This window comes from Elaeis guineensis, chromosome 6, assembly GCF_000442705.2.
Source record: "Elaeis guineensis isolate ETL-2024a chromosome 6, EG11, whole genome shotgun sequence".
Classification (NCBI taxonomy): Eukaryota; Viridiplantae; Streptophyta; class Magnoliopsida; order Arecales; family Arecaceae; genus Elaeis; species Elaeis guineensis.
The window spans coordinates 32,140,351-32,154,935 of NC_025998.2; the positions used below are offsets into that span (position 1 = coordinate 32,140,351).

Consider the following 14,585-nt stretch of genomic DNA (forward strand, 5'->3'; position numbering starts at 1 on the left):
TATCTCCTCTTCATTTCAGGGTCAACATTCTTATACTTAGGTCAACTTACTAATTAAAATCCAAAATATAACTCATCAATTCTATTATAGATATCATATGCCACTTATGCATAAATTTCATCATAGTATCTATTGATTCAAAATTTCAAATATCGAATCTTTTCTTTTATATCTATCATATTCATTATGATCATAATCTAAGTTCAAATATCACTAAAGTCCAATTTCGAATAATTATAATCTTAAGCTCAAATACCACTTAAATCATATTCTCTAGTGATCATAACCTAAACTCTAATATCATTCTATTACATCCTTAATGATCATAACTTAAACTCTGATATTATCTATCATACTCCATTGATTATAATCCTAGAAATATCACAGTCCTAGTGACCTTAAAATTTTAATACTACTTCAGTCATATTCTTGATATCACTCTGTCACATCCTATTGATCGTGCATAAAATTTTGATATCACTTCATAATCATAGTGATCTTAAACCTAAGCTCTGATACCACTCTGTCACATCTCGACCTAACACTCGATCGGATACGTGATAGCTGCACACTCTTTAGAGCAAGCCTAAAAAATATGCAAGCCAAAAATATTTCATTACAATCTCAACATCCATAATATCTAATTTCAATAATAACTAGTAAAACAATCATAATTACAATTGAAATTCTTTCAATCCTCTGATAAGATATCATGACATTCTATCTATTCATCTGCTCACCCACAATCCAAACATAGCCAATCTTGAGCGTCCTGTATCTCTAAGAAGAAAAAAAAAGATGAAGGGGTGTGAGTTTTACAGTCCAGTAAGAATTTTCATATCATACTGATATAATAATATAATCTGAAAATAAACATAAGCAATAAAACATAAAATCTCATATTCAATATCCGAATAATGCAAACATCTATAAATTATCTGTCTTATCAAAAAAATGCATCATCATATATTAACAGGTGAAACACTTTTGTTCAACAATTGTTTCATATCTTATCTTTCATTTCTCTTTTCATAATCACATGATTTTTAATCTTTTCTTTCTGGCTCTGGACTAACCAAGTCTATACTTCAGTCACCATCCAAACAAATTTTGCTCAAAAGCTTTCAAAGCTGTCCCAGGATGAGCTCCTGACCGGCTGTCCCACGTACGAAAGCCGTGGGAGCTATTCCAGGCATAAGCTCCTGACGGGCTGTCCAGACATGAGTTCCTGACCACTGATCCACATATAAGCCAATGAGGACTGTCCCAGACATAACTCCTGGCGGACTGTCCCAGGCATAAGCTTTGACCGACTGTCCCAGGCATAAGATCCTAACGGGCTATTCCACATGATAAGACTGGTCTATATCATATTTCTCTTTCTTTTCATTTCATGGAATTATAATATTTTGACTTCTTTAATCAATTTCAATTTGCAGTGTAACCAAAATAAATATATCATATCCATATAATCATGCCATCAATCACGATACATATATATTAATATAACATACTCATGCTCAAAAATCATATAAGTAAATAACGGTGTCTCGGATATAGCAAATTCATCAATCTCAAATCCAACGATGCAAAAACAATGATGCAAGACTAACGGTAAAATAGCATATATAATAGTGATCATGTATAGAGATTCTTACCTTCCGCTGACTGATCCAAGCATAAAATCAATATTCTTCTTTGATTTATGAATTTTGAAAACAAGATATTCTACTCGACATCTTATATAAACAATCGTATCTCTTCATGATCCTGATCAAATATAAAAATCATATATGAAGAAATTACGAATAAACGATCCGAATAACATAAATCCAAGACCTCTTTAGGATTAACCAAAATTAAAATTTGTCTAAGTATCTAGACCCTCATTGGTCTACAAGACTTCTAGAGAGAGAAAATTCATGATGAGAAAAAATTTAGAGATAAAATTTTAGAGAGAGAGTGGAGAGAGAGAGTCTTCATATCCTTCAGATGAGGTAATCATGATCGAGATTATCAGAGATCATATCAGAGCGATTCAATATAGATTAATATAAGTGGATGTTATAAATTCTAAATAAGAGTCGAACTGAGATCCAACCTACTGCACGAATATCAAATGATTCCAGATTATCTTATTTCTATCTCAAGTTTATCCTAGGATCCATAATGCAATTAGAGAGAGGTAGAAAGACCCTAGAGAGAGAAAGTAGAGAGAGATCTAAAGAGAGAAATTGGGGAGAGAAAGCAGAGAGAGAGAAAAAAGAGGGAGAGAGAGAAAATTCTATCTTTTTTTCTTTTTTCTTTTTATCTTTCTCTTTTTCTTTTTTTTTTTCTTTTTTTTTTTTTTCTTTTTCTTTCTTTTCTTTTTTTCTTTCTCTTCCCGACCGGACAGAGGACGAACCGAGGGGAGGGGCTCGGTGGTTCGAGCTTCCGACGAAGGGGCGGCATGACTGGATGTCCGACAGCAGGTGGAGGCGCGGTGGAGCCAAGGATAGCCGGCGATGAGGTTCAGCCAGCAGGAATTTAAAGAATTTGAAAAACAGGAGATCCCCCTTTTCTTTTTATTTTCGATCATTGGCCTGTCACTGACGGTCAAGACTTTAGGGAAGAGGGATAGAGAGATGAGGGTCCTATCCTAGGGGTGAGACACCGCAAATGGCAGCGTCGGTGGCCGAAAAAGAGGAAAAAGGGCTCGCCTAAACAGGACAGTATAGAATCTCGTCTTTTCATGGATTTTTCGGTGAGCCCGATGGCCGGTGAGGTGCACAGTACGTGGAAAGGAGGGAAGAAAAAGAGGAAAGAGAAGAAGGGCTTACCTCGAGCTCTGGTGACATCTCCGGCGAGAATTAGGGGCGAGCACAGTGATGGCTTCCCGAGCAAAATTCCGGCGATCCTCGCATTGGCTCCCGATTTCTTGATGGGAGGGGAGGGGAGAGATCTTCTCCTTAAATAGAGCCGGAGGGGAAGGAGTTTGACTCCTCTCGGGGGTTTTTCGACTCCGATTAGGAACCGGTCGGAGGAAATCGGAGAGTCTTTTTCAATTTTTTTTTTTGTGGGATTTGAGCTTCTCAAATTTTGGGCCTGGTCCAAGGCCCAAATGGGCCAGGTATTACACTTTATCTCAGGCTATGGATTCTATTCAGGACTGGTTTCATTTTGTTCCCAGCCACATTGGTGTGCACTCTTGCTACAGTCATTTTCTTAGGGCTGGTTTTCAGTTGTCTATCTATCAAACACTTGTGTCTTGACTTTTAACGTCCAGGGGACAGCTCCTCTTTTTACCAAAAAAAAAAAAAAAATCGCAAAGTCGGCTTGAAAGGTGGCTACTCTTGCCGACTTTATACATGGTGGGACCCGTTCAACACATGAAGGTTTTCATGCGCCAAATTGTCAACGGTTCCGATCATGCTCCCAACTAAGTCGCACCATATTATCCTACTCCGCAGGTCCAACCATTTCCTTCCCCCAAACCTCCAGCACGGTTCACCGAATCATCGTCTCTGCAACCCGAGTCTAAAGACTAAAACCCTAACCCCCACTCTGTTCTAAACTCTAACACCTCCAGAACCCCATGGCCACACTTGCCCGCCTCCGCCACCGCCTTCTCCCCTTTCCCATCCCTCACGTCCTCCTCCGCCATCTCTCCTCTGCCACCGCGATCCTGAGCCCCAGCGACCCCTCCGCCGTGCTCACTAGCAAGCAGAAGTCCCGCGCCGCCCTCTCCCTCCTCAAGTCCGAGAAGAACCCTGCCCGCATCGTCGAGATCTGCCGCGCCGCCGACCTCAACCCTGCCTCCCACCTCGACCGAACCGCCCTCTCCATCGCCGCCTCCAAGCTCGCCGCCTCTGGCTCCTTCGCCGCCCTCCGCTCTTACCTCGATGGCTTCCTCTCCCCCCGCCCCGACATCTCCTCCGACAGCCTCCGCTCCCACGCCATCGTCCTTTTCGGTCAGGCCGGCATGCTCGACGACGCCATTCGCACCTTTAAGACTTCCGATTCTTCTCCGTCCGATCCCTCAACGCCCTCCTCTTCGCCTGCATCCTCGCAAAGAAGCACGACGAGGTCGGCTGGATCTTCCGAGATTTCCCCACTTCTTATGGCATCACCCCGAATCTCGACACCTACAACACCGTCATCAAGGCTTTCTGCGAGTCGGGCACATCAAGGTCGTTCTTTTCGGTGCTGGACGAAATGATCCGCGTCGGAATTAAACCAAATATGACGACTTTTTGCGCGGCGCTCGCCGGATTTTACCGGGAGGAGCGGTTTGATGATGTGAGGAAGGTTTTGGAGCTGATGAAGAAGCATGACTGCCATCCTGGACTCAGCGCTTACAATGTGAGGATACAGAGCTTGTGCAAGCTTAAGAGGGTTGGTGAGGCAAAGGCATTGTTTAAGGAGATGTTGGCGAAAGGCATGAAGCCAAACTGGGTTACTTACAACCATCTGATATTCGGGTTCTGTAAGGAGGGGGATTTGGAAGAGGCAAAGAAACTTTACAAAGAGATGTGTAGAAAAGGGTGTGTGGCAGATAGTAGCTGCTACTTTACTTTGATTTATTACCTCTGCCGAGGTGGGGATTTTGAGGCGGCTCTGGGGGTGGCCAAGGAGACCATGGCGAGGAATTGGGTTCCGTGCTTTTCAACTATGAAGATGCTTGTGAACGGGCTTGTGAGTGGGTCGAAGGTTGAGGAGGCACGGGAGCTTATTGAGAAGATGAAGGAGAAGTTCTCAGGGAATGCCGATATGTGGAAGGAAGTGGAAGAAGGATTGCCTCAGTAAGTCTGAAGGGAATGATAAGGTATGCTTTGTTGGCTGGCACTGGTTGAAATTCTGGATGGACCAAAATTATTTAGCAAGATTTAGGTATATGTGCATGGCTTCAATGTTGACACTGCTTATTGCATGAAAGTGAATGTTCCCAAATTTTTTGCCTCTTTCTTTTTGAATGTTTAAAATATCAACAGTTTGTGCTGAAGATTTCTGATTGCTTTTCATTCGTTATGTAAAAACCCTCCAGATTAGGGGGAAGAATGTTGGTGATGAAGTATCATGGTAATTAAAATGTTGATTGTACAATTTTATTGGCTTAACAGCTTCATGTCATTGGTAAAATGTGGCATATATGGTCCCTTGTCCTTTTGCAGTCGATCTCCCTAACTATTTTTTGAGTATTAAGTACAATTGATTTGTCTATGCTTGTTGCTTTCTGTCCTTCTACCTCTAGCTCTCTCCATGAATCTGTATGTGTTTATCTGGTAAAATGTAATGTGATGATCCATCTTTACAGAAGGTGATGTTTTAAAATTTGTATTGTTATACCACTGTTTATTAATGGTATTTTCTTTATTTGGTAAAAAAAGGGTAATGGAAATCATATGTTATAGGTTATTTATAAAATAACAAGACTGAGAGGAGAAATAAGCTTTTTCTTGAACTTAGTTGCAGTTAATTTAACTTTCCATTAATGTAAAGCTGATCAAGTATATATGGGCCTTCCAATTTCAAACAAATAAAGAATCTGTTCAAATCACAATTGTGTTACCCTTAAGTACGACCAGTGTATCCTAATTTGGTACATTAGTGTCTTATAGAGTAAGAAACAACAAACATATTTATTGAAATGCCAGTATAGTAAATCAAAGTACAAAGCAAAATGTAAGCTAATATGGATCAACCATCAAGTAATATCTGATGCTACCTATCAATGGGTTTAGGTTTTGGATAAACTCCAAGTACTCATTCAAAACCTTGCATGCATGGTGGATCCAGACATAATGCAGTATAATGTCTGAAAGAGGCCAAAACAGATGTCTCATTTTGGCCTCTGTCTTCCATAAAATATTTCTTATCACACATTTTGTTTCACATGAACAATTTGCCATTATGGCAGGTTGTGGATCTAATTACGTTGATACTTAATGAGAATATCACCACTAACTTCAGTAAATGTTTTTTCCTTAATCAAATTAATACAAGTTGATGACTGATTAAGAGTTCTCAGCTGCAAATATGCTCATTGACAAAAAATGATTAAGTTTTGATGAAACATAGATACTTTTTAAACTAGTGTGGTTTCGCTAGATGGAATGATTAAAATTTGATGTTAATGAAGTCTTGAAACATCTGGTTAATGAGGAAAGACAAGGGTTAGCTGACCAGGGCCATTGGAAATTTAATGCCATAATTATGATTATTTCAACTTTTGTCTATGAGAATAACCTTGAGTAACAAACAGAGTAGAGAACAGTTTTTGAACAGCACAAATCAGCTATTGCTGGTTTGGCTTGACACATGGCCAACAAAAGGGACTATGGTTAGCATTGATAAGAGACTACAAAAAGGGGGAAAAAAAAAAAGGGAGCAATCCCCCACCACCCCCAAACAAAAAACACCCACCTCTTCCTTCTGCTACAACTACATTGTCAGTAATGTTATTGTTTATTTGATGATTTTGATTTGTCATAATACCTTTTATTAGAAGGCTGCTGTATCATTTATTTTTGTGAAAAGGACAGAATGAGCACTCCTGGGACATAAAGAAGAATAATATTTCTATGACCGAGTTACACCATCAATCATTGACAGTTAGTTTAAGAGAAGAGAGGATTTTATAAACTTACTGCCTGATGGTCAATTGCATATGCCTTGAGGTAACCATATTCCTGGAGCAGAAAGAATGGTTAGAGGCAATACAGTGGGCTGAGGGTAAAATTTGATACTAGTTCTACTAATTCCAGTATCACCATGTCAAAAGGATCTATCCCTCTTAAAGATTTGAATTTTGTAATATCTCCACTGACTGGCTTATTTTTCACAATTCCAACTTAAGCTTGGACCGGCCGTGAAAGCCATGCAAGAAATCCAGAAACTAAGTTTCCAGAGACTTGGTCTTCTTCGGTCTTTATTTACCAAAGATATAGATATAACTATTCTTCATGGATTTCCCCATTGTGTTGGCACCATTGGATTATACATCAGAATACTTTTGCAACTTCTTATTGTTTATAGTCCTTGAGTTGCCAAATCATTCACCATGCTCTTCTTGTTGATGTCTTTTTAGAACATGCTTCACCAAACTACAGTTGAATATACCTTTTAGAACTTAATTTTTGGCAATCTCATTTCTAACCTTCTTAGCCTCTTCAAAATTTCTGACCTCGTGGATCCCATGAATCAAGTGGGCACAGAGATCACTATCAGTTTCATGCCTCTTGACCTCATCTCAACCATCACAGCTCTTGCATCCATCCATTTTTCTCATTTTGCACAGCCATTTAATCTGATTGTATAGAGACTCAGTCGGTGGGCAGCTATTCTTTGCCATTAGTCTCACAACTTTCTCAAGTCCATTATACTTCTCTTCTTTATAAAATCCATGGATCTGGTATTATATATATGTATTCAGCAGGCAAGCAGCCATCCTTGGTACACATCTCTTCCTGTCTAACCATGGCTTCTACATGCAACTAACACAGTATGGTATGTGCTGGCATCTAGCTCAATTCCATGCATTCATGGTAGGCATGAAATGCATGATTTGCTCTTTCGATGTTCTTACTCTGTATATATGCCCAAATCATACCCTTCAGTGGTATGGTGGTGGTGGGGGTGCCATGACCTTCAATCTCTTGGAGGTGTGGAATGCTTGATCTGGCATCCCGTGGCTGCCATATAGTTGGATCATGTAACAAAATAACCTCACTGTCTAGAGCTCTAGGAAGGATGTCAGGTGTTCAATCATGGACATTTGGGCAGAGTGTGATGTGTGCTTTGGCTCCTTATGCACCATGATTGAGATCTAGACAGTGGTTTGTTGGGCTGGACTGAGGAGGTAATAATTTGGCGATTGTTTCAGTGAAGTCGAGGGCCATGACCTTGTTTCATGAGGTTGGTCTGAGTGCTGTGTTTGTTGGAGGAGTGGCTTTGGAAAGTATGAGCAAGAGATCCATTGGCTTAGGGAGACACAGGCACTCAGGAGGTAAGAGAAATGAAAGCAAGGCCTCGTTATAGTTGGTGAGTTGGTGGTTTTGTAAACCAGTTGACAAGACACTGGAGTATTTATATTCAAATTTTTCCAAAAAGAATTATGTGAAGAAAGCTATGTGAAGCTGATGGAATCAAGTTCATACAAACTATATGATTCATTTGGAAATTGTCAAACTGGACTTGGATGTGCGAAAGTTTGCAGGAATAGCTTGGGTGAGCTGTTAAGCATGATACTTACTAAAGGTCTTTTTCATTAAGGAAAAAGGGTCATTCACACTAGGGAAGAGAGTTTCCTCCATACGAATGGATGGATGATTGCTGGTTAATCTAGAGTCAAAACATAATGCACCTCCTTTTCTAAAAGTTATCTGCACAAAGCTATTTGGGAAGAATCAAAAAGAAAAAAAGGCTGCTATATGTTTAAAAAGGGTTTCTACCATGATATGTAGCTTACATTTGGACTATGAGCTAGCAGTATTTGGTTAAACATTCGACTAAATCTGCTCCAAAGTGTCATTCATGATTATAGGGCATCACAAAGCCTGACATTTGTCATTATCAGTGAAGCCTGCATTGAAATACATGCAGGTAACACTTCTTTGTCTGTGCCAGCATAAAATTGTGTATACTAATGAGATACCTGGACTATCTTGCAACGGAAGGTACCCCTCAGGCAACTGACATGACCTCAGTTTTTTTAGGTCATTTCAACTGCATGGCAGTGATGTTGTGATGGCAGGCTCGCTGTTAACATTACTACCTTTCCTGTAGTGTAATATTTGTTATTTATAGTCACTCTAGAAAGACCCTCTCTTATTCGCTGCTACGTTATATGTTCTTATTTGCTCTTATTGATCCAAATTGTTTGCTTGGAGAGTTTTTATATCGAACTTTGACAAACTGTAATCCTGTCAGTTAGATTTATAAAACATGACCGAGTTCTATTTCAAGATGATTGTTCTATTGCAGAATGTTTTGATGAAACAACATAGACTTGCTTGATGGGAAACTAAAGCCCAGTGGATTTATGAGGAACTGCTGGGACCTTGCAGCATAAAGTTTCATACCTTCTTACACGGGAGAGTTTAGAGTAAATTCAGAATGATGTCCTTTCTACTTTCATTGTTACTTTGTTCATTGAATGCAAATGAATTTTCAAGTATAAAGAGCATAATTTAGCTGTCGATCTTAATTTTTGTAGTTTGCAATAGTGATTAGTCAATGGGATCTTGAAAGGAGTGGATTTTGTGACCACAGCTGTATTTGCTCATGGGAGACTCGGAATTGTACCACATGAATAGCCTGTTTGAAATTGAGTGTGAAATTGTGGAGTATTATTCGTGCATGGTTGGTCATATCATCCTGAACCACCCGATTCGAAGCATACTGAATTAAACTAATGAGAAATCGGGATGGCCTGCCCTGTCGGCTCAGTAAACATCACCAGCAAGCATCCCCCTCTCTTTCTGTGGGTTAGGTTTAAGGTTAGGATTTCCCTTGGCCCTCCCCATTCCTCCCAACCACCCTTCCTCCATCTCTTGCTGCATTAGTGTTAGGGTTAAGGCCCTTCCGCCTCCCTCTCTATCAATATCTTACTTCATCTCTCCTTTTCTTCCTCTCCCTCTCCTTCTCCTTCTCCCTCTCCTTGTCCCTCTCCCTATTTTCGATACACTCTAAAACAAACCAATGTCGTGCCGAATTGGTTGCTGGATGGTAATGCCTTTTGGTACCAGTACAGTGAACATTGATACCATCTTTCCTATGTGGTCACTATACCAAATAAGAGATAGTTAGTGGTGCCATAGAGCAAGAGATTGAGTGAAACAATGTTGGAAGGTGGTAGTTTGCTTGTTATCCTAGATGATAATTTGCAAACATTATCTTTGGGCATGTTTGATGGAGAGATATGTTTAATATGCTCACAATTTAGGAGGATTCCTGAAGGAAAAAATTAGTAGTGTGCCACCTGGTGTAGGGAAGTCATTGAGAGTTGTTACCAATGACTTGGATTTGAGTCTTGCCCTTCCCTAATTTTTGGCTGGCCTTCCTTTTGTCTAGTTCCCACAAAAAATGAAAAAAAGAAGCAAAAGAAGAATTGGTACATGAAATCTGAAAATTTATATTTGCTTGCATACTCCATCAATATGCAAAACTAAAAATTGAGGGCTTGATAGATGCACTCTTGGAAGGCAATTTATTCCTTACCCACTGTGTGCCAGCCTTGTAAACCTTTTGCACCATGTCAATTAGATATATTGTATTAAAATCTTGAAAGGCTTTAGCTGGGGCACTTCTTCCATGAAAAATGATATCATATTAAAAATTAGCTAACAGTTGTGGCATGAATTAATTGCATTTACTTGAAGACTGAAGTAGAATGCCTTTTTATTTTCTCTATATGCAATTGGATGTATTTGAATGCATGCTAACTGCTAAGATCTTTTTATTTTTTTCGTTTTGTTAGCGTAGAATAAAACATTGGTATCACAACTACAACAGGAGTAACATCTTGTTGTGTTATCAGTTCAATTTAACCTTCTGCTTCTAGACAATTGCATAACTTTTCACAAATTTTCACTGCTGGAGATAAAAGATATAAATTAGAGGGAAAGCCAATAAAAATTGCAGAAACTATCTTAAGGAACTTCTACTTAGGGGTGTAAGTGGATTGAAAAAAATCCAAAATCCAAACCGAGCCAAATTGAACTAGAGGATTGGATCGGATTTTGGTTTTGGATTTGGAGTCAATTTTTAAAAATTTTGGACGTTGGACTTGGATTTGGATTTAATGTTATCAAATCCAAATCCAATCCAAAGTCCAAACAATGGGTCCAAACCAAATCCAATCCATTCTTCTAGTTTGGACTTTTGGATTTTACACACACACACATATATATATATACATATACATACACATACACATACATAATATGTGCGTGTGTTCAAGTTTAGTTTCTTTTTAATGTTATGGAACTTATTATATTTTAGCGATGTAGTTTTTCTTGAAAATCTAAAACTTATGTTTTTGACATGATGCTATTATAGCACGACTTGTTGAGATCCTTGGTATTGAAATTTATATCTTTTTATTTCTTATCCATTGCTATTATAATGTTTGTTGTTAGATGTAGGGTGATATTATAGAGTACCTATAAGTAGTATATACTTCAAATTCATATAACTTGCTTTTGAATTATGATTCAAATTATAGTCTAATATATGTAAAAATCCAAAAATCTAGTCCAACCCAATCCAAACTTTTCGAACTGGATTGGATTGGATTAGTAGAGTATTTGGTTCGTTTTGGTGCTAAGTTTCTAAATCTAAAATATTTTGGATTGGAGTTGGATTTAGGTATAATCCAATCCAATCCAATCCATTTACACCCCTATTTTTACTTTGCATAGGCACTGTTCAACTTTTAGATTGGAGTAATTTTGCAACTTCCGTTAATGTTTTTAATCTTTGAGATGCCAGATCTTGTGCCATGCTTTGCTCCATTGATTCTGTAGCTCTCCAACGGCTGGTCACTGGAGTACAGTTAAATATACTTTTTAGAACCTTCTGCTTCTTGGCAATCTCATTGCAAACCTTCTTAGCCTCCTTGAATTTCCCACCTTACAGAAGCCATAAATCAGTTGGAGACTAGTCACCACTGGACTTCGTACCTTTTGACCTCATCTTAACCATCAGGACCGTTGCTTCGATCCATTTCTTCATTCTGCTGTCTTTTAATCCTAAAATTATATATGAATGGAGTTGGTGGGCAGCCGTTCTGTCATTGGTTTCAAAACCCTTTCAAACTCATCATACTTCTCTTCCATATAAAATCCTTGGATCGGGATATGGTTTGTCATTTGATCAGGTAAGCAGCCATTCTTCATATGCATCTCTTCCAAAATGGCATATCCAGATGCTCTTTGACCTAGGCAGCTATAGACAAACTGCATACATGGTATATGGAGACATCAAGTTCAATTCCATGCATTCATGCATGTTCTAGAAATGCATGATTCACTCCCTCAATATTCATTTTCTGCACACATATCTTGATCAGCTCCTCCGGTGGTCTGCTGTTGGTGCAGACACCTTGACGTTCCATCTCCCAAAGGTGCATGATGCTTGATATGGTATCTGTTGGCTGGCATATAGGTAGATCATATAACAGAAGAACCCCTTGCTCTGAAGCTTTGGGCATGGGCAGGACTTCAGGTGTTTGATCATGGAAACATTGGTGCAGGATGATGTGTGTTTTGTTTCCTTGTGCTTTGTGGTTGAGATCCAGACTCTTTTTATAGGACTGTTTGGAGCAGGTTGCATTTTGGTGATTATCCAAGTGAAGCTGGGAGCTGTGACCTTGTTGGACAGGGTAGGCTCCTTATTGTGATTGATGGAGTGGTTTTGAAAGATATGATTGTTGTTGAGCAAAGAGGTTCATTGGCTTAAGGAGATATGGGCACTCAGAAGGCAAGAAAGAAGCAAGACTTCAGTATAGCTGGCAAGATTTGTTTATTACTTAGTCATATGATAATTTGGATACATTATATTATAATTTTGATAATGTGGGTAAATTGTATTCAAATTTTGATAACTTGGGTACGTTGTTTTCAAATTTTGATGAGAGAATTAGGTGGGAAAAGGTAATTGTAAATGATGGAATCAGGTTCATACAATCTACATGTGAATTGATGGAAACTAGTTCATCCAAGCTTTCTGATTCGTTTGGACATTGCCAAATTGTACTTTGTTTGCTCGGATAGCTTGGGTGAGCTGTTAAGCATGATGGGTGCTAAAACAAGCACACGTCTCTGATGTGGAGAAAAGGCAAGTTGCACTTTGGCGCGCAAGCGAACTTCCTTCACAAGGAGGATGGTTGACTTGTAGGCTAGGCTAAGAAAGTCACGCACCTTTTTTTAAATTTCTTTTGCTTGTTGGTAGTTAATACTGTACAATGCAAAAGCATACTATGTGTTTAAATGGGCTGGTACCATGGTGTGTAGCTCATGTTTGGATTCTCAACTACTATTATTTGGTTGAACATGGAACTAAAGCAGCTCTGATGTGGTTTCATGATTCAGGTTTACCTTAATGCCTGACATATTTTACTTTCAGGTGGAGTCTACTAGATGTTTAGAATGGTCTGCTTAATGTTGTGTAGCTTACATTTGGATTGGGAGCTACTAGTATTTGGTCGAACATTGAACTCAGGCAGCTCTGATCTGGCTTTCAGGATTAAGGTAGACCTTAATGCCTGACAACTTCCATTTCAAGTGGATGAAATACATGCAGGTATCTTGCTTTTGGTGGGGCCTTGCATTATACTAATTAGACACCTGCACTGTCCTGCAATGGAAGGTACCTCTAGGGCAGCTAAGCTGGTCTCATTTAACTTCGAGGTTTGATGGGCTGTATGGTGGTGCTGTTCTGAAAGCTGGCTTGCTGTTAACATAACCACCTTATTTCTAGTTTAATCTCAACTGTTTACGGTCACATTAGAAAGAGCATCCCTTATTCTTTGCTATTTTTTTTTTCTATTTTTATTTTCTCCTATTAATCCAAACTGACTTGTTTGTAGGGTATTCAATGGATCTCGGCACAAGTCCTGATGTTTCTTGCAGCAAATGGCTTGTGTCTGCTGGCAAATGCTCATTAATCATCAGGCCCTCTCTATCGATTTGTGGTGATGTGGTGTAATTTTGATAGGGATTCAACTACATCAATTTGATTAAGTTCCTGGAGGAAGATACAATTATGCAAAAAGTGGATGTTTACTTTTATATTGAGCTTGGACAGGCTGTAAACCTGTCACTGAGATTTGCAAGATATGCCCGAGTTCCATCGCAGGATGGTTAGAGAAACAAAATGGATGCTTCCTTGAACAGGAAAGCAGACCCAGGATGGTTTCTAAAGGAACTGCTGAGACCTTGGCAGCTTTGAAAAGTTTCATGCCATTGTTTCTGTGGGAGATTTCGGAGCTTAAAATCAGAATAAGTCTTCTGTACTATTGTTGTTACTTTGTTCAGTGAATGCAAATGAATTTTCGAATAGGAATTACCTGGTATAACATAGATGCCCGTCTTGCTTTTTGATCATAGTAATGAATTAGTCAATGGTGAGCTTGTTAAGGAATGGAGCTTTGCATGGTGGCAGCTGAATTTGCTTACAGGCAGCTTTAGAATCATGCCACATGGATAGCGTTTTTGAAGTTGAGTATGAATATTTCTTTCAAAAAAAAAAAAAAGAAAAGAAAAGAAATTGAGTGTGAATTTGACTAAACTAGTTTCCTGAATATGGTGACTAGGCTAAACCAGAAACAGTTTGTGGGGTCTTGTAGTAGGAAACCAGGTCGGGTAATACTAGTAAAAGGTTGTGGTTAACCTGTTGTGGTAGGTGATAGTTTGCGAATCTGTAGGTTTTTTTTTTTGACCTATTTTATGCCAGCCTAGTGAACTTTCTACCATTTAAAAGTAATGCATTGAAAATTAATGAGTGATTCTAACTGTCTCAAGATTAAATTATATTTATTTGAAACTCTAAGGAGAATTTCCTTTTATTTTCTAGACATGAAATTCTATATCTGAATTCATCCTAAG

At 38.9% G+C, this 14,585-nt stretch overlaps 1 protein-coding gene across 1 annotated transcript; it reads left to right on the forward strand.

The window, feature by feature from the left end:
* The first annotated feature begins 3,491 nt into the window (after nucleotides 1-3,491).
* Nucleotides 3,492-14,043, forward strand: LOC105046876 (pentatricopeptide repeat-containing protein At1g11630, mitochondrial). Its single transcript, XM_010925621.4, is given in 3 exon segments — nucleotides 3,492-4,000; nucleotides 4,003-4,804; nucleotides 13,568-14,043. Coding segments are annotated over 2 exon segments (1,209 nt in total). The 5' UTR covers nucleotides 3,492-3,574; the 3' UTR covers nucleotides 4,786-4,804; nucleotides 13,568-14,043.
* The last annotated feature ends 542 nt before the right edge of the window (nucleotides 14,044-14,585 follow it).